At 48.2% G+C, this 27,554-nt stretch overlaps 1 protein-coding gene across 5 annotated transcripts in view; it reads right to left on the bottom strand.

The window, feature by feature from the left end:
- Nucleotides 1-354: 354 nt before the first annotated feature.
- The window catches only part of PCCA (propionyl-CoA carboxylase subunit alpha), a 360,640-nt gene continuing 333,440 nt past the window's right edge, over nucleotides 355-27,554 (bottom strand). For 3 of the 5 annotated variants that reach the window (XM_019971675.2, XM_019971676.2, XM_070799926.1), the window contains 3 exons: nucleotides 15,374-15,514; nucleotides 3,813-3,890; nucleotides 355-699 (listed from right to left, as the gene is read on the bottom strand). In XM_019971675.2, the coding sequence (XP_019827234.2) occupies nucleotides 631-699; nucleotides 3,813-3,890; nucleotides 15,374-15,514 (288 nt within the window). In that variant the 3' untranslated portion in view covers nucleotides 355-630. The remainder of the gene's footprint in view (nucleotides 700-3,812; nucleotides 3,891-15,373; nucleotides 15,515-27,554) is intronic. The other 2 variants (XM_070799925.1, XM_019971677.2) reach the window with 1 other exon arrangement.

Genomic DNA, 27,554 nt, shown 5'->3' with positions numbered 1-27,554 from the left:
ACACTCACTGGCAGACCACCATGAATGGTGTCTGGGCTTCCGGAGATCATGACCAGCCAACCACAAGCGGGGCTCGGGGCCTCAAGATCATGACCAGCCAACCACAAGCGGGGCTCAGGGCCTCAAGATCATGACCAGCCAACCACAAGCGGGACTCAGGGCCTCAAGCAGGATGAAGCAGGTAATGAGATTACAAGGTGGCAAACGCTCATTTAATGAAACTGAAGGCAAAGAACTGGGATTTATATACATTTTTAAAAAGCATCCTGATGAAATGCTGGTATTTCAAAGCACACTGGCACAGCCCATAGCCTCTTCTGTACACTGTCTTCATGCAAAAAAAGGGCAAACTAGTATTAGACAGGTGCTGTTTTATTGATTTCATTTGGGCACTAGGAAATCTCACAGCAGAAGTACAAATCATATGTACCAGTATTTATATCAATAAAAATTTCCATTGCTGATTTTTTTGGCAGAACGTTGGTTTTGACTATATGTAGAGTAAATATGACCATGTAAAATCTGCCGCACAGGGGTGTTCCTGCTGAACGCCTGAATAAATTGAGTGTGAAAGAATAATAATACAAATGGCTAATTAAATTGGGTGATGACTGAAAGGCTATAAATACTTCATTCCAGTTCCACGAGCAGGTCTCCTTCTCCAACTGTGTCTCCAGCTTTACAATGTACCGATTTCACCTTGAATTTAAGAAAGAAAAAAAAAGAAGAGGGAAGATAAAGAATTACTAAGCAAACCAGGAAGAAGCAGTCTTGTCCGGTTCTGGAAGGGAAGGTGCAGCCGGGCAGGCGCTGGAGTGCAGGCAGGAGGCTGGCGGTGGGGGCCCGTCGAGGGGACCTTACTGAGGGCGTCCTCGTGTGGTGGGGCTGGCCCTCGCCCCTCCTTATCCTTTCGGCTCCTAGAAGCCACTGCTCCCCGTGTTGCTGCGGTCCTCTGCACCCGGTGCCCCAGGGTCGAGACCGGCGGGACGACGCTGGGTGAGTCTCTACCCCCACCTCCGGTCTCTCACAGGTTCAGGTTTGGAGAAATGCTCCCTCACGGTTAATGGTAGGAAAAAAGAAAACCAAAACCAAACCCCACACACAATTATCCAAGAGTCAGAATGGGTATTAATCAACAGCAGAAGCGCCCGGGCCTGATCCGAAGCGTCCTGTGAAGGGAAATGAAGTTCTCAGAACGGGGGCCAAACCCTATGGCTTCCACGACATCACCTCCGTGCCCCGATTTCTCCTGATTTCAGTCAGCTTTTGCTTTCCCAAATTTGTGTTCACAGTTAAAACTAGAGACAGCCCACTTGACTTGGCGGTTCTTGCCTGGACGTGAGAATGAATTAGGTTAGAAGTAGGCATGAGGTTAGAAGTCACTGGCCGTCTGGGCAAGTGGCAAAATGGCCAGAGCTGTGGGTTGGGTGCCCTGGCCTTCCGTGGCGAGAGTGGCCTTCATCCCGAGTTCCAGCCTGGGCCTCTCGGGAAGAAGAGAACCTACGTAGCGACACTTGGAAGGCCTCGTTCCACGGGGCTGTTTGCACTGAAGTGGCTGCTTTTTTTCAATAACCTCAGATATGCAGGTGACACCACCCTTATGGCAGAAAGCGAAGAACTAAAGAGCCTCTTGATGAAAGAAGAGACTGAAAAAACTGCCTTAAAGCTCAACATTCAGAAAACTAAGATCATGGCATCCAGTCCCATCACTTCATGGGAAATAGATGTGGAAACAGTGGAAACGGTGACAGACTTTATTTTCTTGGGCTCCAAAATCATGGCAGATCATGACTGCAGCTATGAAATTAAAAGACACTTGCTCCTTGGAAGAAAAGCTCTGACCAACCTAAACAGCTTATTAAAAAGCAGAGACATTACTTTGCCAACAAAGGTCCGTCTAGTCAAGGCTATGGTTTTTCCAGTAGTCATGTATGGATGTGCGAGTTGGACTGTAAAGAAAGCTGAGAGCCGAACAATTGATGCTTTTGAACTGTGGTGTTGGAGAAGACTCTTGAGAGTCCCTTGGACTGCAAGGAGATCCAACCAGTCCATTCTGAAGGAGATCAGTCCTGGGTGTTCATTGGAAGGACTGATGCTGAAGCTGAAACTCCAGTACTCTGGCCACCTCACGTGAAGAGCTGACTCATTTGAAAAGACCCTGATGCTGGCAGGGATTGAGGGCAGGAGGAGAAGGGGATGACAGAGGATCAGATGGTTGGATGGCACCACCGACTCAATGGACATGAGTTTGAGCAAGCTCCAGGAGTTGGTGATGGACAGGGAGGCCTGGCGTGCTGCAGTCCATGGGGTCACAAAGAGTCGGACATGAGTGAACGACTAAACTGAACTGGCTGCTTTCTAAGGTCTGGAGCCTCTGGTGTTTTGACGGGCGGTGTCCATCATAATGCTGTGACTCCAGAGTAGAGGGCCTGCTTCCACTGTGAACCGGGCCCCGGGAGGAAAACTGGCCTCTCAGAGCAAGAACCACCAGCCCCACGCAGGCTTGGGCCCGCTCCTCCGCCCTGGGGGGCAGGACTGAGCGGACAGGGCAGGGCTAACGTGCAGGTTTATCTAGAGCCCCTCAGCACCCTGACGGCAGCTGGGACTCCCTGTGAGACTCTGGGCCCTGAAGACATCAACCACGTGCACGGACAGGCTCCTGGCTCCCTGAGGGAGCTAAGGCCACATTCATTTTAGGATCAGATCCCCAACCTGGCACACTAGCACTTGGCATGCATCAGACACATATTCTGGGTCCCCCAAATGAGGTCAGGTTCTCATCACGAAGGGAAATCTCGTGACAACAATGCAGCGTAAATGTCAACTAATCCTAAGGAACGCACAAAACAATTTTTACAGGAGCACAAACCAACACGTTCTCGTTCACTTCTTAGAAAGGAATCAGGTATGGCAAGCAGGATTCCCCTGGAGCTCAGATCGCACCAGTCTCTTCTCCCTAAACTGGGAGGAGACTGGGAGCGGTTGTCCGAGGCCCCCTCCAGCTGGGCCCGGCGCCAGGCCTCTGTCCTCCTGGCTGGGGTGGGACTGGGCGTCCCCCTTGGCCTGGTCCCTGAACACGGGTTTCACTTGCTCTGCGGGAGGCAGACAGAGGCCGTGTCTGACGCCAACTCCACGGGCAGCCGACAGCACCTCTCTGCCAGGACACCCACTGTGCCTGAGGCTCCAGCGCCCTTTCTGGGAGTGACCACAGCGCAAAACACGGCCAGTCTACACTGCTGTCCCCACACACAAGCCACGCCTCGCTCCACTGTGCGGTGCTTCCAAAGCAAAACACCCTTCAGGAAAGCATCATTCTGCTACAAACGGTGCCTTTCAAGTCAGGAAGAATGATGAAGTTATGCTTAAAAGGACTTTTCTATCTTCTTCGACAGAAAGTACATTTAAGAAGTTTTCCTTTTCACAAATCTCAGTAATACATGTCTCTCCTTTGCTCCCCTCCCTGAATCATGAAGTCCCACGTGTGTATGTGGCCTTTCAGCTCCTCTTGATCTAAAACTGAATTGTTCTCTTTGTGGGGAAATGATCTGGAAGAGTTGCATTAATTTCTACAGTCTCTCAAAACCATCTCCTGCTGGGTCACCTACGTCTCAGATAACTCACTGCCTCTAAGACAGACGTAAACATTAAAAATTAAAGACCCCTTAATTTGAAAGACATTAAGGTGAAGAACAACTGTTCTTCAACCCACCCCCTCCCGCACGGGGAGTCGCACAGACTCTCCCAGGCCCGACGTCTAGGACTCCAAGGTGGAGGCTCTGCTTGCCGTCAAGGTGCGGCCCTTGGGGACGTACCTTGCCAGTCTTCCCGGCCGTCATACTGTTCTGCATCTTCATGGCTTCAATCACACAGATTTCCTGACCTTCTGCTACCTGGAAAACGCACAAAGAGTGGGCAGGCGTGTGAAAAGCATTCGAATTTCGCAACAACGTTCAAGAGGGAGGCTGTTGAGAGAGTCTTCGTCAAAGCTCTGAAATACAATCTCAACGGCAGCAAGAATCTCTTAGTACTTGGGAATTCCCTGGCGGTCCAGGGGTTACCATTCTGCGCTTTCACTGCCAAGGGCCCTGGGTTCCATCCCTGGCCAGGGAAGTAAGATCCCACAAGCCATGCAGCCAAAAAAACAAACAAAAGTAGCCTCTGATACTTTATATTCCAAGCACATCTTTGGGGGACCGCAGACAAAGGCCCTTCCCTTGTTAAGTTGTCATCTGAAAACCATCCCTGACAACTGGAGGTTTTGGATGCTGCTGGTGGGGCCTTCCCCGGGGAACCTCTGAATCAACTTCTGCCAAAGAGATGTGGCAGAAACAGAATGTCTTCCGCTTAATCTAAGTGTCCAGAATTAGCACATGTCTACAGACAGAAAGACCTGTGGTTTCCAGCGGCGGGGAGGGGAGTGCATGCGGATGGGTACAGGGTTCTTCTGGGGGTGACGAAGCGTTCTAAGGTTGACTATGGTGACGGCCGCACGACTGTGTGAAGAGACCAAACGACTGAGGTGCACACCTTACCGGGTGATTGCATTGTATGTGAACTTCGTCCTGGTAAAGCTGTTATCAAAAGGCAGGCTTTCTGTCTGGAGCCCTGGGAACCAGAGCCAAGCATCCAGGTCACAGGGACACCGTCCCAGCCTTTGCAAGACAAGCAGGTGGCTCCCGGGAGGGAGTCACTCCTCCAGGGAATGACCCCTAGCGCCCTGTCCCCTCCTTGCAAGGGGCACTGACTGTTGTTTGCCAGTGGGTGTGGGGGAAATCCAGGCAGGGCTGCCATATAAACCCCTGGGGCTCAACCTGGCCCTCCCACCCAGGCCTCAGGGTGAACAAGGGCCCTTCTGGGTCTTCTTTCTCTTGACGGGACAGTACCAGGAGCCAGGCTACATTCTCCTCGTCTCTTTGTGGAAAGAGCCCACCGTCTTCAAAATGAGAGAGCTGAACCTTCCGGGGCACCCGGCTCTCTGGGGGGGCTGCTGGATGCCGGCGCCCATCCCGCGCGGCAGAAATGCCTGAGAATGTTCCTTCCCCGAAATCCCCTGACGATCTCCGAGCCCCCGCGGCCCTCCCCCCCGCCACCCCACCCCCGAGCCCGCGCGGCCCCCCGCGCGGCACAGGCTGTCTCGCTGGCACCGGTGCTGCCTGAGCCCGCGTGCTCCTCTCCTCTGCCGGTCGGACGGCGGGCTGCTGCTTCCTGGCACGGGAAATGTGGGAGGAGAGGGGATGCCAAGCTTGGTGGCTGGCACGGAGGCTGGAAAGCCAGGCGGACACTCGGTGCCCGCGGCCCTCCGTGACCCACCAGCGCCTGCCTTCCAGAGAGCCGAGAGCCGACTGCGGGGTCCGTCCTCACCACGTGGGGGGTGTCAGAACGGCCAGCCCGAGAGGCGACACCTCAGAGCCTTTTTCTCTCTTTTCAGAGGCAGGAGGAACCCGGCGAGATGGGAGGAGCCCCGCTCGCATGCCCAGCGGGCCCAGACCACGGCTCTCAGAGGCAGCGCGTCCAGGGCTGGCCGCACACGGCAGCATTCCCATCCAGGACGCGCGTTCCGCCCTCAGGGCCTGCGGAACTTTCTGGAAAGTGGATCTGAAATTCGGCAATGGAAGTTCCGTCTAAAAAATTGTGATGGGTTCTCCACCTCCGGGCTCCGGGAGCTCCTTCCTCACAGAGGGAGCCGCGGGCGCTTGCATAGCACCCTCGCCCAGCTGAGCTTCCTCGCTGGTGTCTGAGTGCCCAGAGCCCACCTCTCTGTCCTCAGCCCCACGGGCATCTCTCGGAGGGCACCAGCGTGCCCCTCCGGCAGCTGCTTGGCACTGCCGGCCAGACAGAGCCCCTCACCGCTGCTCTACGGGATCTTCCATAAAGTGAACTCGCGGTTAATGTGACTGTGAAAAAGACACGAATGAACCTGGGAGATTTCCGGTGGTCACCCAGGGGGCGGAGCCCAGACTGCCCACGACGATGCCCAGAAGAAACGCGTAGAAGGGCGGGGCGTGGACCGGCCACAGCCCCAGTCCAGCTCAAGCCGGCTACGCTGGAGGTGCAAGCAGAGCCTTGGAGCCTGGCGGCAGTGGAAACGCGTAGAAGGGCGGGGCGAGGACCGGCCACAGCCCCAGTCCAGCTCAAGCCGGCTACGCTTGATGGCCAGAAGCTTCTGGGACTCCAGTGACCTGCCGGTCCCAGCAGCTCTGTGTGCCAGCAGCCAAGGAGGGGACGTACAGGCAGCTGCGAGGGGTGGGTCCCCAATCACACACCAGAAAAACACAACCTCTGATCCAGCAGAGATGCTCGGGAGAGGTGGGCAGGTCCCCTAGCGAGAACCATGCCTTCTCCCAGGTCGTGTCTCTCGATCGACTATGAAAAAGAAACCAATGAACCTGGGAGGTTTCCAATGGTCACCCAGGGGGCAGAGACCAGACTGACAAGGACGCCCAGAAGAGTTGCTTAGAAGGGCTTCAGAGAAAGTGCCCGCGGATCGGAGTGCCGCCCTGCCTCGGGGCCCTCCAGACTCCCTCTTTCTTCTCATCCTGTCTGCGCTCCCTCCTTCTTCCCCCACCTCTGCTGGTCTCGACTTGTGTCATCTGGTGGAACTTTAATTCATGTCTCCTTCTGCGCTCACTCATTCACGCACAACAATCTGCTCTGTGGTTTGCTTTCTGCTCCTTGGTCCCTAAAAGAGGAAAAAAACTCTGGGATAAGTTGTTCCCTGATGCTCCACCAAACAGTGAGATGCGGTGCGGTCAGCAGAATCGTGTTATGCACGCACGCACGCACGGCACGCAACCGTCTAGACGCCCGTGAACCTGACCTAAATTCACGCTATTTCATCCCTCACCACTCTGAGGCAGGGAAGCGAACACAGTACAGGCCGGACGTCAAAGAACAGACCGGGGCTGGGACTGTGGCTACTCCCCCGACCTTGGGGGCCCACGGGGTCCAGCGCCAACAATCACCCGGGCGGTAGGACACAGGCCTCAACAATCTGGAAGCTTCCTTGTCCAGGGTGTCCTTTCCTTGTCCAGGGGTGCCTTCCTTGTGCCTTCCTTGTCCAGGGGTGCCTTTCCCCCTCCCCTCCCCGACCTCCAGGAGCAATGGAACACCGCCCACATCTCCCCCCTGTGCTCGGAAAGCCGGCTTTAAGCTGGCTGAGCAGAGAGGGCGCTCGACGGCCGAGTCTCCACCCGACAGCGCGCACGCGGGGCCAGGGCCACCGCGGGGTTTGCGGGCGCACACTTCCCCGACACGCCGGTGGATCATCTGATAACAGACTTAGTGATTGTGACAGGACGTCTCCAATGTCGGGCTTACAAAATGGTCACAAGCCTCATGCAAGTCTTTTTGATAAACCTACTCAGCCTGATGTACTTGGCCGCTCCCTGTCTAATTGGTGTAAAGTTTGGAGGTCTGAATCCCGTATCTTTCATCCGGCTTATTGCGTCCTCTCCTTTGACACGGGGTCAGGGTTCACATTCGCATCCGATTATCGGAGCGCACTCATTAGGCGGGAGCCTGCCTTGCTCCGAAATGAGTAAGCCGCGGAGAAACCTCGGCCCATTTACTCGGCAGATTTTAACATGTTTGGGAGGCCTGAATGTCACCCAGCACCGCTCTGGGCTGAAGAGTTTCAGACATCTCCAGCTGATGATTAATTGTGAGTGATGGGAAATAAAATCCAGTAAAGCCAGCTGCTTGCCATGGTCGGCAAAATGACTCTAATGGATATAGGCTGCCAATTTTCCAGTTTTACTGGCAAGTCTTCCAAGTGTAATTAAGGGAAGTTATAAATGATATGGAAATCTATCAAGTTCCATTTATTTTCAGAGGACTCTTTCCCCAGAGACTTTTATCTTCAAGCTTATAGTCGGCTTTGTTGTGCTAATGATTTAAACCACTTCTTATTTCTGATTAAAGCCCCCAATATCCTTCCACCGGGTTTGCTTTACTCCTTCCCCAGAGACAAAAGACACAGAACCTTCTCCAGCACGTGTCCCTGTGGGACACTGCTCTGGCCTGAACGCATTTGGCAACTTGTATCGTTCCAATTGCAAAGGCAAGGAGAAAGCTCCAAGAAGGTGCAGTGGGAGAAAGAGAGGAGAAACAGGGGAGAAAGAGCTCCTCCAAACATAAAAGGAAGCTCCCTCCCGCAACCCCAAGTCCAGACTTGAAAGCTGCGCTCAGGACCAGACATTCATCAGAAGGTGCTGTAGCTCACTAATGTTATTTGATTTGGAATAAAAGCATGAAAATGATGGCAAAGGCCTAAAATTGGAGATGTGAAGGATGACTGCACAGTATTCCATTTCTCAATTTCATCCTTCAGAGCCACAAAATGGGGGTGACACAGTGACGGGATGAAATTTACAGTAACAGCTGTGGTCTTTCCACACAAGGGAGGCCCTTCTAATGGGCTGAGGTCTGTTTTGAACAGACGGGGAGTAACAAAACAAGGCTTCCTATTAAGAGTGTGCAGTCATATTTCTGATGAAGAAAAGGATGGTGGGAGTCGGATTTCCTTTAAGACAGTCCCTACCCTCTTCTGTCGTCCACAACCAGGGCTGTTTTAAGGCGTTATCCTGGAAATAGAGGAAAGAGGCCACAAATGGCGTGGAGGGCTCCCCCCACCCCCCACAGGCCTGCTCTCTAGCATCTCTAGGATGCATGGGGAACTGCGCCAGTGGCATATGGCTTTCTACTGCGCTGAACATTCAGACAAAAGACAGGTTCATCAGTCATTGGAGTATCTGGATAAAAAATTAGCTCCTGATGGATGGTATTTTGAGCTTACCTGCTGCTAGTACATTACCAGAGAAACACAGGTTTTGAAACCCACATGACATTAGAAACTGCAGACCATGAAATACGACACGTGCAGGAGCACATAATGTACGCCAAATTATACAAAATAATAAATAAGCTGTTTAAGCCCTCTGCCTAAAACTGGGCCCGCTGCAAGGAACCCTGGGTCACTTCTACGCAGGCCAATTAATGCACAGCATCTGCTGTATAGAAGCAGGGCACGAAGCACTTCCGAATGATTTCAGCAATTAAAAGAAAAGTGTTTCCTGCCTGTTCAGACAGCAACTGTTTCAATGCAAGAGTGAGCACCAAATCACTGCATGCAGCTGAAAAATTAAATCCCTTTTTTTGGGGGGGGGGTTGGGGGGGGAAAGAAGGTTGGGTGGGAAGAAGAATTTTTATGGAAAAGGGAGCCTTCTTTTGTTGTCCTACGTTCTGTGTTTTTCTGCCAAATTAGACAGAAGGCTCGGAGGGCTCAGCGGCCCGCCCTGGTCTCCCCTTCTGCTGTGCTGGGCCACCCGAAAGCGGGGATCAGTGTCAACCCTGCTGCCGACTCCACAAAAGTGAAAATCCTTCAATTATGGTTTTAAAGGCTGTGCGACTGAGAACACAGGTGCCTGAATGCGGTGCATTTTGAGGCCCTTAGATCTGAAGACAGACGCAGTTAACAGCTACAAGCAAAAGGCATCTCAGATTTGGTTAAAAGGCAATGCGAGGATCTGATTATAATAACTTCCTCTTTCTGAGCTGCTAAGATAGGCTGGGTAATATCCCCTGATATTTCCCGAAGAAGAGACGTGCATTCACATCCCAAGATCTTCATGTAAAGAGGGTGGGAGAAGAGACCCCGGGAGACCGGGCAGTGTTTAAACAGTGATGGAAGGAACCATCATCGGATTACAAAGAAAGAGCAGGCAGGCGATGGAAACGATGCCAAAGCCCTTATCTGTAGCGTGAGGCCTGCTTTACTGGGTCTGGGCACCCAAGACTCCCTCAGGAGGCTGCTGCGGGGAGAGGCACTGGCCCAGCCTGGCACTCCTGGGGCCCCAGGTGCCCCCTCACCCTCGCACCTGAGGCTGCCATCCTGACCTGGACGTGAGCTGGGCATCAAAGTGGGGAGCTGAGAGTCTGGGGCAAGAATACAGAGAGGCAGCCAGTACAAAACACATCCAGCTTTTCAGGAAATTCCTTAAAATGAAGAGAATTACTACTTCCCACCACCCCAAAGTGAACTCAAAACTGGAGTCAGAACCTCTAAGTTACAAAGAGAACCAGTTAAAACTGATGTCACTGATGGTACCTTTAACAAATCACTCTGAATTCTCAATCTATGTGAAGTATGTTGCTTTAAAGGACTCTGTGAGACAATGACCTTTTAAAATTTATTATTGTTACTATTATTTTTAGCAAAATGGCAAGAGAAGATATTTGGAATCTCCTTAAGATTGGGAACTGTCATCTTCAAAAATGTTTAAAACAAAGAAAACATGTTGCCTCACCCCAAGGAGATCATCCCTTGAAAAATAAAATCAGACGCCAACCTGCAGACATGCCTACAATATCTGATTGGTCCACAGAAATACTTCATTTTATATTGATCCTTGTCAAGTTAAAACTGTAAAAACTCCCCAACTGTTACCACCAACAAAAACTCGTCATTAACAGTCAAAAATAAATGTCATCTGGAGAAGACAGAAAGGCCAAATTCAGGATGGCCATTCCTCTGAAGAAGGCAGGGCAGGAATTCTGCTGGACAGAGGCCACAGGGCACGTTCTCCATATCGGCCATTTTTTGTTAAATAAGTAAAATCTGAAGGAAAATACGGTGAAGGTGAGCAGAGAGCATATGAGTGCGTGTATTATTATACTCTGCAATGTTCTCTATGTCTGTAGTATTTCATAATTTAAGGTTTAAAAATGTTCCAGAATGAACGCACGAAGCTATACCTGCCTTGGAATACAGCCAGGTGTGGGCCAAACACTGGCAGTTTACCCAATACACTGAATAACCACCGCTATGTAAACGTGGAAACAACGACGGCAATTATTTCAGGATTGGAAATCCCAGAAACTGGAGACTCTATCCAACATCCAGGCCTGGTCCTCCGCCAGAGAGATGTAGCTCTCAGCACTGGGCTGCGTGAGGATGAAGTCACCCCCACCCAGCCCTTCTCCTGTGGGAGACCTGCAGGCAGAGGCGGCCTCACAGACGAAGAGGAAGGTCTCCTGGCAGGTTCATTCGAGACTTCCTTCAGTCTGCAGTAAGCGCAGTCACAGGTGGTTCAGGGACGCCGGGGAGCTCTGAGCGCCATGCGCATGCGTGTCTCCAGGGCAGTGGCCGTCCCCACCCACCCCCGCCCCCCAGAGGAGCACGTGCTCGGAGGAGTCAACCAGCGTGAGTCCTGGGGGATGCGCCTACTACTGATTCCACACATTATGTTCTCCTTGTGCACTTTATAGAATATACCTTTTTTTTTTTTTTTGGCCCAAGATAATTGTTCATGAGAGCGGCAATCTCCAACAGCTAAGTACCCTCCTGCTAACAGTCAGTTTCGTTCCAAAGTGGATCTTCCTCATCTCAGCCCCAATGAACCACTCCAAACTCTTGTCTTGCCAATACTGAACAGGCTAAGTGGTTAAAAAAAGCAGCAACAGGTACTTAATACCGATCTATGATTTTACCTGGTCTGACAAACTAGTAACTTACAAAATAATAATTAAGAAAGACGGAAATGTAAATGGGTATACAGCCTGCTTCTGGTTCATGTCTCACAGTTTGTGATATATTAGACGGGTATTCTTTTTTTTTCTTGTAATTTCCCATTTTATTTACGTATAACTGCATACATTACTGTATAAATTTAAGGTATACAGCAAAATGAGTTGAAGTTCATATATCATGAAACGACTATACCACAATAAGTTAATATCCATCAAACTAGATGAGCATTTCTGATGCAAATCTGAGATGACTGTAGAATCTAAACAGAACTAGAATCTTACTTAAATGCAATATTAAAATATCCCCGTGGGTTGCCTCATTTTTATTGTTTCTGATATCAAAATCAAAATGAAAATTGTACCACAAATTCAGCAGCACTAAGTCTAATGCTGGGGGAAAAAATGTATTCAGCATCATTCTGAAAGAATATGTATTTTTAATATTTTTGTTCAAGAAATCATAAAGACAGTAGTTTAAAAACTTAAAACAAGTTATCTTTTAAATGTCAGCTTTGATTATAGAAGTGCCCCTGGTTTATGATATTGTTAAATGTATAGAAAAGTAGGTATTTTTCAAAATGAAAAATCAGTTATTTTAAGATTGTTTTCAGAAGGAAGATGAAAAAGGCACATAGGAAAGGCATATAAAAGTCACTCTGGCAACTGTTTTCTGAATTAAATGTGTGATTCTAGCTGTACCCAATCCACCCTGACTTCATGCTTATATGCATTCTACCACTTATGAACTAGCATTCCCTCCCAACATATTCAAAAAGGTTATTACACAATCATTTAAAAACTGATTTCCTACCACATTTAATGTTAAACAGCATGTAATAGACACTGAAAAAGTACTAGCGACTTTTGCTGTGTGAACTTAAAATGAGCACTGAAGAGTAAAACCCAGCCTCTGTGCTGGGGATGTGGGGTAGGGGGGTGGGCAGGGCGAGTCCTCTCCCCACTGAGCTCTCTGACCACCTCTAAACGGCCCGACCAGCTCTAAAGGGCCACCTTGGGTCATTTTGTCCTGAGGCCCTTATGCTCTTTTAAAACTCTTTACTTTGCAGAACAGATTTGCCCTTTATTACCTATGTGACACGCTACAGTACCAGGCCCACCATTCCAAGACGCATCAGATTTTACTTACACTAAATATAAAAATTACAGATAGCTGGCATTTAAACTATACGAAATAACATTACAAAGAAAAGCAGAATACAGGTAGGCCCTTCCTTGTTCTCAGTGTTTTCCTTGCAAATACGCAGGATGACTGATTCCACTATCTTTCTACTGATAAGAGGGGAACCCCAGCCAAGCTATTGTTACCGCCAAGAACAAGACAACGTGCCCTGCCGTGTCCTCAGGTATGGGCTGTGCCTTTGGCCCAAGAAAAGTTCCTTGTGTTCTCATTACGCAAGGAAGGCAGCATTAATTGTAGAAGCTGTTAGGAGAGCAGGCAACTAAACGTCTCACCCCCTGCATCTGGTTCGGGTCTTAGCAGTCTGAGACATTTTTTACAAATAATAACTCACGGGAGAATACTGCATTATCGAAATACAATGATACAGGATATGAAAGGAAGTCCTGCAAGGGCCAAAAGCGGCATCGGAAGCTGGACAGAGAAAGTAAACGCCACCTGCCCTCCACGAGCAGCCTGGGCACACAGGTGCACACCGACAAGCACGGTGCCCGGGGCAATTCTGTGGACCTCCCCCGAAAGCCCGTCACGTGCCCTGTCTTTAAAGAAATCCTTAAAACAGAGGCCCCAGTTCCTTCTCAAGGCAAACCACCCTTGAATACCCACATTTAATTATCGGTGGTGGTCTCCGATGTCTGCTGCTGCTGCTAAGCTGCTAAGTCGCTTCAGTCATGTCCGACTCTGTGTGACCCCATAGAAAGCAGCCCAACAGGCTCCCCTGTCCGTGGGATTCTCCAGACAAGAACACTGGAGTGGGTTGCCATTTCCTTCTCCAATGCATGAAAGTGAAGTCGCTCAGTCATGTCCGACTCTTTGCGATCCCATGGACTGCAGCCCAACAGGCTCCTCCACCCATGGGATTTTCCAGGCAAGAGTACTGGAGTGGGGTGCCATTGCCTGCTCCGTCCAATGTCTGAGCTCCCCCCAAATGAACCAAGACCTAATACCACACTGTCCCATTTTACTAAAATGCTGTGCTTTCCCACATTAAATTATGAACCAGAAACTGAGAGTATGAAGGCCAAACCCTTGTGGTCTCTGGAGCAGCTAGGCCAGGAGGAAGCTCTTGATGTAAAGGAGAAGGCTGCAGGCTCCCCGTCCTCCAGGGAGGGCACCGCCAGCCTGAATCCCACCCCCACCCCCATCTCCCAGCAGGAGCAGCCTCCCCATCCTCTTCCCTCCTCTAAGGCCCTGATTCAGGTGTTAGAAAAGCAAGGATTTCAGTTAAACACTGACTGTTTTTTCCTGAGTGCAAATGTGGTTTTATAATTAAAGCCACGTACTTAGAACTGACAAGCTCAGGATGGCTGTACACAGCCTCTGTGGCTTCCAGAAAAAGCTTAAGGAGGAAAATGAAAAAATAAAAACAACCAAAGCCCAACTCCCTCCCACTGTTTACCAGCCTACACTCCTAGTCGCTAGGAGATTCCACTGACTGCTCTGCTCATGGAGTGGGTATAGGCCTTCTCAACGTCAAGGCCAAAGCCTTCAGAAGGAAGTGATACAAGGCAACCCCCACCGCCATATCCAACCCAATCTTGAATCCGCATCACCTCTCCCAAATCCTTGACGCTAGGTAGCCTAACAGTCCTAAAGAGGGCTTTCTTCTGGGGATGTCAGTGCTTTCAAACCTAACAATCCCCAGCTCGGAACCTCTTTTAAAAGCCGGTACTTCCATTTCTGTGTCATCAAGTAAAGCAATTGTTGGGTCAGTTTTCCAACTTCTCATTATCAGTTTCAGGCCTAATCATTTTAAAACAACTGAAATCAATCATTTTTTGTTAATATTTGCCTACTGCAAGTACTTTTTTAGAAGCTAATGCCAACCAACTACATTAGTTTTTCTCAACATTAATTTATTTACGTTAATAAAGAAACAGAGAGGCAGTTTTCATGTCATCTTGACAGGAAAATGCATAAAGGCCTGTGACATAACTGAGACACAAAATGGAATCACCGTATCATCCGCTGAAGACCACAGTGCTTGGCTGTGCTCCCAGCGCAGAAATAGAAACGCAAGGACTGAAGTTCTCCCTGGAAACCTTCCCGTTGCACCTTTGTTTTCTTTCTACTTTTGATGCTGATCAATAGATTTCTATCTGTTCTAGGACAATGACTGTATCCTACCAATCTGTCCACAGCAAATGACCTGGAGACTGAACATGTGAGGAAACACTAATAATATACCCTTGATTTGTGCCTTAATGTCACAAGGTCAAAATAAAAATTCAACCTCTGATCCTACATTTTATTTGGGAAGTGCTCTGGTACCACACAGATTACGGCAATAACTTTCCTTAGCACCCTTCCCGTTTATTCCAGGATGCGTGCCAAAAGTTCCCCCATCAGGGGGCTATTTCTTAGTATGACTTCTTCAGGAATACTTAAACCACAGAGAGTAAATAGGAATTTTAAATAAACGCTTCTTGAGATGCTGAATTTGCCAAAGAAACAATGGATCTGGCCTTATTTCTGTTTCAAGTTTCCCTGGGTCGTTGGGCAGGAGAGGCGCTGAGAGAGACTGTGATGTGAAATGCTGGACAAAGAGCGCGCAAAAGCTCCTCTGCTGTACTGTGGGGTGACGTGACTCAAGACTGGGACCCTGCCTCGGTCTCCCCCCGCCCCCCGGCAGACAGGGTCGGTCCTCACCAGGTCCCCGGGCTTGACAGAGATGGCCACCACCACGCCAGGCATTGGGGAGCGCAGAATGCTGCTTGTGTCCTCGGCAGCTTTTTCCAGCATAAATTTGTTTAACTCTGCGGCGAGTTTGGTGAGGATACGCACCTTGTACTACAAAGGGGGAGAAAAAAAAAGTGAGGTCACATGATGAACTTTTCCTCTTCCAATGCAGCAATTGTTCACAATCCGTTTTCAGCTTTTAAGTCACACCACCTCTGAAGTCACACGGTTTTCCACTACTGCACACGGAAGCGAAACGCGCTCGTTTGCTTCTGCCCTGTGTTGTGAGCCAGCTGTGTACGAAATTTCTCGAAAGCGGAACGAGTCCAGTAATTCATTAGTGACAAACAGTAATCATCCTGTATCGTTAAGAAAAACATCTTAAAACCTTACAAAGAAGACAGAATTTTCCTGTATTCCCTTAGAAACTTTTCCCAGTGGACGCGCATTCTGCAGCTGGGCCGGCCAGCAGAGCGGCGGGTGCTGCCAGCACTCACCGGTAGGTGGCAGCAGACGGCTGTGTCAAACCCCCGGCTCCCCGGAGACAGCGGCTGGGCCGTGTTATCAGTAAGTTAAGACAAAAGGTTTTGGTGTTCATTTGGGGCAAAAGAATATTTAAAATTCAGGGTTTTTTCCAGTGACATAAAAAATTATATTCATGATTGAAAAAGTTACTTTTTCTTTTTAAGCACAACATTACATGGTCCTTCCAGCGTTAACAGGATGGTTAGAGTTGATGAAAACGAAATATAACGTGAATATCCTCTACACCAAGAGACAATAACTCGAGATTTTTAAAACCACTGAAGGGAAACAATCTGCAAGCCCAGGACTTTAATGGCCCATTTTCTAGGTGGCTCTCAAATGATGAGGGGCACATGAAAGGCAGCTCAGTCCACCAGAACATTTCTAACACAAGGAATTTCTGCCCGGTATGGGGGGTGGGGGGCCCATCCTAGATCTCTGTGAATAAACACACAAGCCAGGGTTTGGTCTGTCCAGAGACAAGACACGGTTGGGGGAAGTGTTGCTTACTCAAGTTAGAACCACCACCTGAAGATTTTTCTGATTCCTACCAAAGAGCATCTCCCCTGGGGGCAAGAGAGATGGCGTGACCAGGCAGCTCCATTTTGTTAGAAAAAAGCAGTTGTAGCTCAAAGGCTCCTTGGGCATCATGATGGCGGGGAGGCAAAAGCCAAATGGAATCACCCTTCATCCTGTCCGGGGCGGTGGACATCTCTAAGTGTGCTCTCAGGGCCCACTTTCAAAGGCATGTGGGGGAGGCTGGGGGCGGGAAGAGGGCCCACGGAAGAACCTGATGGCCTAAATTCCGAGCAGACTCGTGGCGCTGTGACAGGTTGAATAATACCGTCTTCTGCATGTTTTCCTGTACTCCTGAGCGTGTGCTTTGCAATCCAGACGTACACGTGTCTGCCAGTTTCTGAAGGATATGATCCTTAAGTGAAATTACAGCGCAAATAAAAGCTTTTTGCTCCTATTAAAATTCATCTGAGTCATAAGTGGCGAAGGAAAAAGCAAGGAGAATGTACTCTGCTGTCACTCTAATAAACATTCTGGGCAGAGGGGCTATTTATCAAAGACAAAATGCACCTCAAAGTCCTTCATTAAATCTATGGTGGGGGGGCGGGGGGCTGCTGGCTTGACTGCGGGGGGGGGGGGGGTGGAGAATATAATTGTACCAAATTGCACAGTTTTAATATCTGCGCTCTGAATGCCTTGGAAAAGCAAATCCCACCTCACTAGAGGCATCAGAGTCAACAACAACAACAACAAAGTTACTCGTGTGGCTGACACCGTCCCGTGTGGCTTCTTCTTGGGACTGCTCAGCGCTGGGTCCAGCTGGCTAGTTGTCCCCCGAGCATACAGATCTTTTCTTCTTGTGTTTCGCACAATTTGACTTCAAAATGTGAACTCGGGGCAAGGTTATCTTTCTACACCCAGGATAATTTGATTTATCACACTTCACCATGGAGGATACCCTTAAAAACCAATGTTAGCTGCATCCCAACCAGCCCCTTCAGGTAATAAAGTGCCAGGACTGTCCTGAGCACCAGTGCACCCCAGAAATGACAAGGTCCTGAGTACAACCGGATCCTTTTTACTATTTTTGTGATTTTCCTATCTGGATTCCTTTCTCCATGGGACTCCTGCTTTGCTTGGAAGGAGATGTAAGAGAGTCACAGAACTCAATGCCTTTGGATGCGGTCTTTGTTATTGATGAGATGTTCCTTTTCCTTTTGTATTTGTTTATTGTTCTTAAATCTGTTTGGGGGATAAGCGACTTATTGTAATCACAAGCAAAAAATAACAACGGGCGTAAACGCCTTGGGAGAGGCTCTGTTACAAACAGTTGGCTTTGAGATGACCTTTCTGAATAGAAAAAGCAGCAGCGGAGGAGAAGGTTCTCGTTTTAAGATTACCTTTGATGTTGTCCTGGCCCTTCAGCGTGCCCACACAAACACGCCTTCTCGAAACGATCTCTATGCTGGCAGTGCGGCGGGCCAGGGGGAGCCGGCCAGGATGGGAGGTGAGCGGAGAGGCAGCACAGAGGCCCATCGGGGTGAACTGCGTGGTGAGAACTGCAAACGCTTCCTGATGCCCCAGAAAGGGAGCCATTTAAGAATGTACACGAGGGCTTTCAGAGCTTATGATCAAAACAGCTATTTACTGGTATCTCTGAATTCTTAGGGGGCACAGACAAAGCAGTCAACGATGTGAGAGATTTCAGGAAAATACCCTATGATGTGTGTGCACTTTTATGCTAAATATTTTAATAGTCCTAAGAGGTCCCATAGGACTTTTCTGGAGAGTTTTGCTGGTAAGTTATTACTTTCAAGCAGGAGAGTGTTACTCGCTCAGTTGTGTCTGACTCTTTCAGACCCCATGGACTGTAGCCCGCCAGGCTCCTCTGTCCATGGGATTTCCCAGGCAAGAAAACTGGAGTGGGTTGCCATTTCCTTCTCCAGGGTAATCTTCCCGACCTAGGGATGGAACCTGGGTCTCCTGCACTACAGGCAGATTCTTGACTGCCTGAGCCCGAAGCAAGCAGACAGACCACCAATTTGCTGCTTTGGGGGTGGCTGGCCAGGATGCTAAAGGTTCACGGATGAGAGAGAGAAGCAGAATCTTGAGAGAAGCCAGAAGGCTCTGCCCTCCTCAGGTGTGGAGACATGTCTGCTTGATGCGGAGGCTGCTTGCTGGTCGGAGGAGGCTGGAAGCTGAGTGGCTCCAGGCCCATCAGGAGGGAACCTCACCTTGTGTGTGTGGGGAGGTGCTCTCCAAACCACAGGCAAATTATTAAGTTCCTGAAAACACACTTCGAAGTGTAAGTTGGAGCAGAAAACAGGTGCTCCCCGGAGCTCCAGTTCCTCAACCCAGGCTTTATCTAGTAACTGAATCATGGTCAAATAACCCCAGCCCCGGCTTTTAAGCAAATTCATTTGTGGTGTCTGCAGTGAAAAACCATGTCTAACAAGAAAATTTCTCCCTAGAAAGTTCAAAAGAAAGAGAGAAAAATCATACCAGACATAAAAAGGATCACGAAGAAAACTATAAGAGATGGACAATTAAAAGGAACACAGTGGACTGTGTTAAGAATGAACATACAGCTCTCAACAGGGAACCTGAATCAGGAGAGGGAACCGTGGTGAGGTGGGGGGTGCCGGGTGGGGAGGTTGCTAGGGGAGGAGTGGGCCCGTCATGGTTTTGGGGGAGAGATGCTTTTTAACCAGACTTGGTTAACGGCAACATCCTGCCAGTGGGTGTGCCCACTCCTGCCCAGCACACATGCTGCTTGGTGCCCCGGGCAGCAAAGAGCCCTTTGGTGGACACACTGCACTCAGATGGTCACACAATGCACCGTCTTGCTGGTATCGATGTTGGTTTAGCATCTGCATCCCCTCATAGGGCTTAAATGCCCGTGCTTCTTCCCGAGGCCTCCAGACGTACCAGCAGTTCTATGCACCCGCGCACCTGTAGGATCAGGGGTCTGGGGGTCCCCTCACAAGATAAGGCTTCCGGTTTGTTTCCTTATTTTTTTCAGTTGTGACTTCAGAGGCTCCTCTGTCATTCCTCGTAAAGCAGTCTCAGCTCCGGTCTTCCTCCCTGCGTCATTCTTTCCAGAACAAGAATTGTATATACGTACAGCTGATGCTCTGCTCGTGGTTTTCATGTCAACCGTGGGCCTGTGCAGCCATCACGGACTGAAGGATAAACGATGAAGCTTCACCATCAATTATTTTACATCAGTTATCTTAACATCCTGAAGCACTGGCCTTATACCGCACCTCGGCCCTGGCTGAGTAAGGTGGCAAACACATTTCTCCAAATACAAGGATCTCTTCTCATTCACAGTTTTATACCTTCTGCCCCAAAGGTCTCCAACGTTAAGCTGTGTCTTCATTTCCACAGTGTGGCAGTGAGAGCTAAGGCTGAAATGTTCCTCTCCAAGTCTACTTTCCTAACCCTGCGCGGGAGGGAGGGAAACTGTCAATGGTTCAAAAGTGGGAGAAATGCCGAGTTGCAGAAATGATGATGCATCTCTGAAAACAAAGGTGTTTAAAAAAACTAGGGGGGGAAAAAACCCACAAGAAATACAGCATTTAGGTGGAACCAGGACTGTAATTCAAGCTTGTTTTCCTTTCCTAAATTCTTCATGGAATACACAATAGACAAAGCGACGGTTCGAAGCCAGGCGAAACACATTCCCCTCTACTTCAGCATCAGGCCCTGCAAAACCAAGCCAACAGAAACGGTCCACAGAACGGTGCGGAAAACATACAGGATGAGGAGCCTGTCGCTGTCCTCCTGGAAGGACAGGCCTGGCGAAGAAGGCGAAATGGAGAGACAGCAGTCCGAGCGCCCGGTACAGCTGCCGGCAGCGGACAGCCTGTTAGCGTAATACTGAGACAACTCCATCAGCACAGTCTCAAGGTAGCTGTCAATCAGAACGCATCATTTAATCCAACAGCACTCGGAGGACTTTCTCCGACGGCCCAAGTGACAGCGTATCTACAGCTCTATTTATATCAGCGCCGGGGTGTGTTTACAATGCTTGTTGTAATTAGAAAAGATGCAACAGGCAGCAATATTATTGAGATCTCCATTTTGCAGTATTGCCCTGGAAAGTGTGATCTTGCTTCACAGAGTCATGCTAAATGACAAAAGGCTATTTTCTTCAATCTCCCGGCTCAGACAGCACTTCATTTGCAGCTATCTATAATTAGATTAATGGTGTAGTGCAGTACAAAGCAGGCCCACTTCACATCAGATAGCATATGAATTAAGACAAACACTTATTTCAATTCCAGGCAGAGAAAGCAGTGACTGGGGTATTTAGCATACCCTTTATGGTGGAATGAGATGTTAATTGTGTACCATTACCTCTAAACTGCTTGCTTGTTGTATAAATCACTGTGCTAATTGATGCAGAGATAGAAATGTAGCCACAGGCAAGAAAGCAAAGGAATGAGGGCTGAAGATGGTGGATAAAGGATTATCGACTAAAACCATATGGAGATGAGGCTCCTTTGAAACCTTTCCTTTCTGCCCAGGAGGAGGATTTCTTACAAGTACAGAAAAGCTCTTGTATCAGGAAAGAAAATTTAATTTTTTGCGTTTCTTTTTAAAAACACAAATATCTTTTGAAAGTTCCTAGCCACTAGAAATCCAACTAAGTGGCAGGTGGAATTAATCTGAAGTACACGTATGAAAATATGGAAGGTGTAAAGTTTTCAGATAGTCAGAGTTCCCTGTCTGGGTTTCTGGCTCCCAGGTTTACTAAGCAATACCTGGAGGGGATGTTCCTGACATGCCCACAGGGCAGAAATAAAATTTTCCCAAGACCTGAGGCTGTCCTTGTCCTGTGAAGAACGACTCACTGGAAAAGACCCTGATGCTGGGAAAGATTGAAGGCAGGAGGAGAAGGGGACGACAGGATGAGGTGGTTGGATGACATCACCGACTCGATGGACATGAGTTTGAACAAGCTCTGGGAGTTGGTGATGGACAGGGAGGCCTGGGCTGCAATCCATGGGGTCGCAAAGAGTCAGGCATGACTGAGCGACTGAACCGAACTCTAGCAACAGAGGCTGTTCTTACAGACGAAAACACAAAATGAACCTGGGCTGGCTTAGGTGTGTGAGAAGACGTTAATGACGTAGAAGCGTTTACTTGGGACGTGAAGCTAACGGAAGAGAACCATTATCATCTGCCACTGGAAGAATGGTGACTCTCCACCAAAACCCTCAGATGCGACTCCTCTAGTTCATGATTTCACATCGACAGGAAGGAACGAGAAAGGAGATCATTTTTTCCTGTCTTTTTTTTTTTCTTTCTAAAACTAGAGAAAAATAATAAACGCAAGCACAGGGTAATTTAAAATGCTGCTCTTCCTTGTTAAAATGTCCCATTTAGCACCCAACAGCTCTTATCGGGATAAAATGAGTGTCCACAAACACAGACAACAAATGCTACACTCGTGGTTACAGATCCGCAGATAAACGTGCCCCTCGGAAGCTCATAAATCAAGTGTGTGCACCCTGTGTGTGTGTTCACAATTTTTTTTAAGTGGCAAAGCAACACTAAGGTGCAAATTACTGCTGTGCACTTTTTCACAAATTCAGCAGTTTGGTAATTAGCACTGTTACAACAAAACTTTATACAGAGAACAAATAAAGGGGGTCAGTTAGTAGTTCAAATTCTCATCTGTAGAGTAACAGTTAATATATCCACCTAGTGCAAATACACATTTAAGAAATGCTGTATATGGTTTAGTCTTGTGAAACAAGAATACCATATTAATGTGTGAGACAATAAAACGAGGTCCCAAGAAACCAGAATGTCTGGTTCAAGTTATCACCCCTGTAACCTGGGGCGGGGCTAGGGGTAGGACCTAGAGCTCCTTGGTTGGGGCCAACAGAACACCTATACTGCAGCTGCAAATTCAACAGTTTAAGGTTTGGGTCATAATGCTAAATAATACTTTAAAAAACAAACAAAACAGACAAAAACTCATCAAGAAGCATTATGGGCCCTCAAAATGGAAAGAAATGCCAGCAAAAGAAACACTGCGAACTACCCTGAAATATCACCTCCCAAGAGTGCAGCAAGGTGACAGAAATGGAAACGCACTGAAGGAAAGATCTGGAGGCAGGGTGAGGGCTCGCTCCTGATCATTAATCACTTGTTTACACCATTTAAAGCTGAGCAGCATGGCCCCCAGGACAACCCCAACATACCCCCCCCCCCCACACACACACACCTTGTGGGACAACAATGCTGGTGTTAACAGGAGAAAATATAATGGTTTCTGATATTGCATCCTCAGTTCCTTTAATTGAAAAAGGCAGTTAAACACAAAGTAAATCATTCAGTTAGGTGAGTTGTTTAAGGATATGTAATTGATAATGTTGATATGCCGCGGTGACATAACGCATCACTTTCAACACGTCTGGCTACGTTTATGAATCAACCTCTCCTCGAGGTTTCTTTGTTTAGCTGCTAAGTCAGTTCTTGAACTTCAGTGTGCCGCAAGGAGCCTCGACGGCAGTGAGCAACACTGTCATTAAGGGCAGTTTTTGAGGGAAGAATCACAGGAATAGAAAGGGAGGAACATGCCAACAGAAAAACAGAAAGGCACAGAATCTATTTCAGCAACTCATCTTTCAAAATTCTGGCCAAAAAGGGAAAAGTTTCCAGAAAAGAAGAACTTAAGGCCAATACCAAAACCTCTGATGAAAGGGATTAGTTACGTCTGTGTATATCTCCAGCTATTTCTTAAAACACAACATTCTCTGGAGAAGAAAATATGGGGCTGTCTTTCAACGATGCAAAAATTGAACCTAACGTTTTCTTATCACATTTTGTAATCAGAAACACAAGGGTCCTTCCAATTCTAATAGCCTAAGATAAATAACTTTCCTCTTTTTCTTTTTTTACCAATAGTGCTGAGAATTAAATAGAAATGTTTAATTAATTTAATGTTTAAATTAATTAAACATTAAATCCAGCACTTAATAATAGGATTTATTTCCTCGGTCTCCACTGAGGTTACTTTTTTGAAGCACTGGTGTCTTGATACAGATCCGAAAATGATGGGGGTGGGGTGGGGGGAGCTACTGTATAGGGAGCCAGCCACACGTCGGGTCTGCAGGGAAGGTGAGCTTGGAGAGCAAGTCACCAGTGGGTTCCTGGAGGACTCTGTTAACGGGGCAGCCTCCCGGGAGCTGGGTGCCGTGGGACGCCGTGTGCAGGTGTGCCTCGATAAAGGGGCCCAGCCTCTGCCTCGCCCAGGTGCCCACAAGCTGTCTAACATATGCCACAAAGGCAATTTGCTGGAATAAGTGGCACTTTCCCAACCACAAAGGCAAGTCCATTGACAATGCGCTGTACGCAACTCACAAAATAGAACATACGCGTTCTGTTTGATCAGGAGCCTCCGTGATACATTGTGGCTATAATGAGTCATTTCTTTTCTTGCTGCACAAGAAAAATATTATAGATCTTTGAAAGCCTTGTGCTCAATTATGTAACAATATCAGCCAACATCTGTTAACAGTACAGGCGGTTTCCATTCTGTATCCTGAATTGTTTTATGTAATTACGAGTTTATAAGGTACTTGGTAAACTAGTAAGAAGGTACCTTTTGAAAAGCACTATATAATTTGGGGTACAATGAAACGTTCTCTTGAAAATCCATAATTAGGGCAGCATCCGCTTACAGAAAAGTACAGGAAATGTTATAAAAACACAATTATGTAAATAAGCACACAGGTAGGGAAGTGTATCATTTTGCTAGGTCCCCGCCCGTCTTCTCCCCTCCTGTTCTCTGTGAACTTCTCTTTGGTCATCTCAAGTTAAAGTAAAGTGGTCTCCCGGGAGCAGAATAAGCGAACTTTGGGGAGCTGGGCCTTCCCGTGCAAGTTCTTCAGCGCTGAGAGGGAACACCAGAGGCCTGGGACAGTGCCAGTGCCAGGGGCTCTTCAACAATGCTTTGACTTCACAGGGATTTTTTTTTTTTATTAGCTGGATTCTTTTCTTTTTATTTTATATCTGTGTTTTGGCCAGGGAGCGCGGCACGTGGGATCTCAGTTCCCAGACAAGGGATGGACCCCAAGCCACTGGAAGCGCAGAGTCTTAACTGCTGGACCCCCAAGGAAGTCCCTTTACAGGGCTTTTTTAAAATGATAAAATAGTTTTGCTATAATGCATTCACTGAAGAAACTCACAATCTAACACACCAAAATGCTGGCTTATGTGGATTTAGAAACTCAAACATGAAGAGACAAAGCAAACCAATGATGACGGTAATACGGCGAGTAAACCACGGACCAAAGAGATCAGAGCAGGAAACGACGCCGGAGAGCACAGCACGCCTCCCCCGAAGACGCCGCTGAGGCGTAAGCATGGCTGCCGGATGAGAGCAACGACCTTTCCATCTTCCACTTGCTGTCTAAAAGTCGGGCATAAACGTCCCCTGGAAAAGTGTCTGTCTCCCACACCAGGAAAGGAACCACCCCACAGACAACTCCCATCACCTGTGCGGAACTCTTCTCTGCATAATAAACCTTTCTAAACAGCTTTCTACAAGTCATACATTTCCTAGTTACCTGCTCACAACTCACCCCAGCCCAGAAGCCCCCAAACTCCTTTGTCTAATCTCTTCTCCACATTGTATTGCCCTCTGTTAAGATGGTATACAGCCCCAAATTCTCACTGCCTCCTCAAGTCATATTTCTTTGTGAACTCCCATGTAAAAGTAATATAATCTGCTTTTTTTCTCTTGTTAGTCTACAACGCTCTAGGCACTATATAGGAAGACAGAAAAGAAAGCCTTCTTTCCCTCCACAACCCAACGACCACTGGTCTAAATGACTGGGCATGAATCCCATCAGGTGTCACAGCAGTGGCTAAGCCATTTTATAGATCAGAATTTTGACATATCTTAGGAAGGAAGTTTAAGCAGAGCTACTAAATGGACTTCTTGCATGCTACATGGTGTGTATTACACAGAAAACACGTTACTAAAGGTAGATAAGACCTGTCAAGCCACGTGGCCAATCTCAGGAACAGGACATCTGGCTGCCATGCTGGAGATGGTGAAGTGTGAGACAAGGCTTGGAAGCCAAACGACCTCAGTCTCCATCACTTTTGGGCCAAGTGGCCGAACTTCTCAGAACAAATTTCTTCATTTTTAAACATCAGGATTTTAATTAAATGAATAAACGAACAAAGATTTGTACCTAGGAAGTGCCTGACAGCAACTATTCATCAAAGAGTATTTCCTGTCTCTCAAACATCTCAGATTTTTCAAGAGACAGTAGCGGATTTTTTTTATTGCATATGGTAAAACATCTTGGATTCAGTTCAGTTCAGTCCTCAGTCGTGTCCGACTCTTTGCGACCCCATGAATTGCAGCACGCCAGGCCTCCCTGTCCATCACCAACTCCCGGAGTTCACCCGAACTCATGTGCGAGTCGGTGATGCCATCCAACCATCTCATCCTCTGTCATCCCCTTCTCCTCCTGCCCCCAATCCCTCCCAGCATCAGGGTCTTTTCCAATGAGTCAACTCTTCGCATGAGGTGGCCAAAGTATTGGAGTTTCAGCCTCAGCATCAGCCCTTCCAATGAACACCCAGGACTGGTCTCCTTTAGGATGGACTGGTTGGATCTCCTTGCAGTCCAAGGGACTCTCGGGAGTCTTCCTCAGCACCACAGTTTGGATTAGCAATGCCTAATTGTAGAGTTCTAGCTCTGTGGTTCTACATCTTAGATTCCTTATTTATAAACTGTAGCTCGTAACAGTGCCTACTTCAAAAAGTTGTGAGAAACCACCATCGGATCACCGAAGAAATCAGAGAGGAAATTTAAAAAATACCTAGAGTCAAATGGAAACGAAAACACTATGATTCAAAACCTGTGGGATGGAGCAACAGCAGTTCTAACAGGGAAGTTTACAGCAATACAAGCTTACCTAGGGAAACAAGAACAATCTCAAACAACTGAACCTTACACCTAGAGGAGCGAGAGAAAGAAGAGTAAACAAACCCAAGATGGTGGAAGGAGAGAAATCAGAAAGACCAGAGCAGAAGTAAATGGAATACAGACTAAAAACCAAGAAAAAAAGATCAATAAAACTAGAAGCTGGTTCTTTGAAAAGATAGGTAAAATGGATGAACCTTTAGCCAGACTCAAGAAAAAAGGGAGAGGGTCCAAATCACCTCTCCCCGCTCTAGCAGGGAGGTAGGGTAATGTGTTATTTACAACCCGCCTGAGACTCTCTTGGGCTTCCCTGGTGGCTCAGATGGTAAAGCATCTGCCTGCAATGTGGGAGACCTGGGTTTGATCCCTGGGTCGGGAAGATCCCCTGTAGAAGGAAATGGCAACCCACTCCAGTACTCTTGCCTGGAAAATCCCATGGACAGAAGAGCCTGGTGGGCTGCAGTCCATGGGGTCGAGAAGAGTCAGACACGACTGAGTGACTTCCCTTTCACTTTTCACTTTCATGCATTGGAGAAGGAAATGGCAACCCACTCCAGTACTCTTGCCTGGAGAATCCCAGGGACAGAGGAGCCTAGTGGGCTGCTGTCTCTGGGGTCGCACAGAGTTGGACATGTCTGAAGCGACTCAGCAGCAACAGATAGAAGAGAAATTAAGTAAAAGGGGAATCACCCATTTCTTTCTCATGCTCTGCTCAGAGTATTTCTGGTCACCAAATGTGTGGGCATTGCCCACGCCTCTCTCTGAATGTCGGCTGGGAGTCCTACAGTTCAATGCGGTTCTGATGCTGTGGTCCCACAGGTTAAGGGCTTGTTCTCACAGGACTGTCCTCCATGTCAGACGGCAATCCAAGTCCAGGCCTGTCACCTGCAGGATGTCCTCGTCTCTCCAGGTGTGTCCCCCTCAGCACCCCACCTGTTCACCAAGCTGGAAGCTCTCTAAACCCCCCCAGTTGAGAGAGAGAGAGTATGTGGGGGTGTGGGAGTCTGGGGGGGCTTAAAGTTCCCATCCTTCAATCACGCGGCTGGTTCCCTGGGAAGCAGACTCTCAATCTCAGGGGCTTCCTAAGAGTCACCTCACTAAGCTCTGATGTGGTTGAGAGGGACTTGTTACCAGTTCAATCACCTGGCT

This window comes from Bos indicus, chromosome 12 (assembly GCF_029378745.1).
Source record: "Bos indicus isolate NIAB-ARS_2022 breed Sahiwal x Tharparkar chromosome 12, NIAB-ARS_B.indTharparkar_mat_pri_1.0, whole genome shotgun sequence".
NCBI lineage: Eukaryota > Metazoa > Chordata > Mammalia > Artiodactyla > Bovidae > Bos > Bos indicus.
Note: the sequence above shows the minus strand (reverse complement) of the source record. Positions and strands in the feature narration are given on the sequence as shown.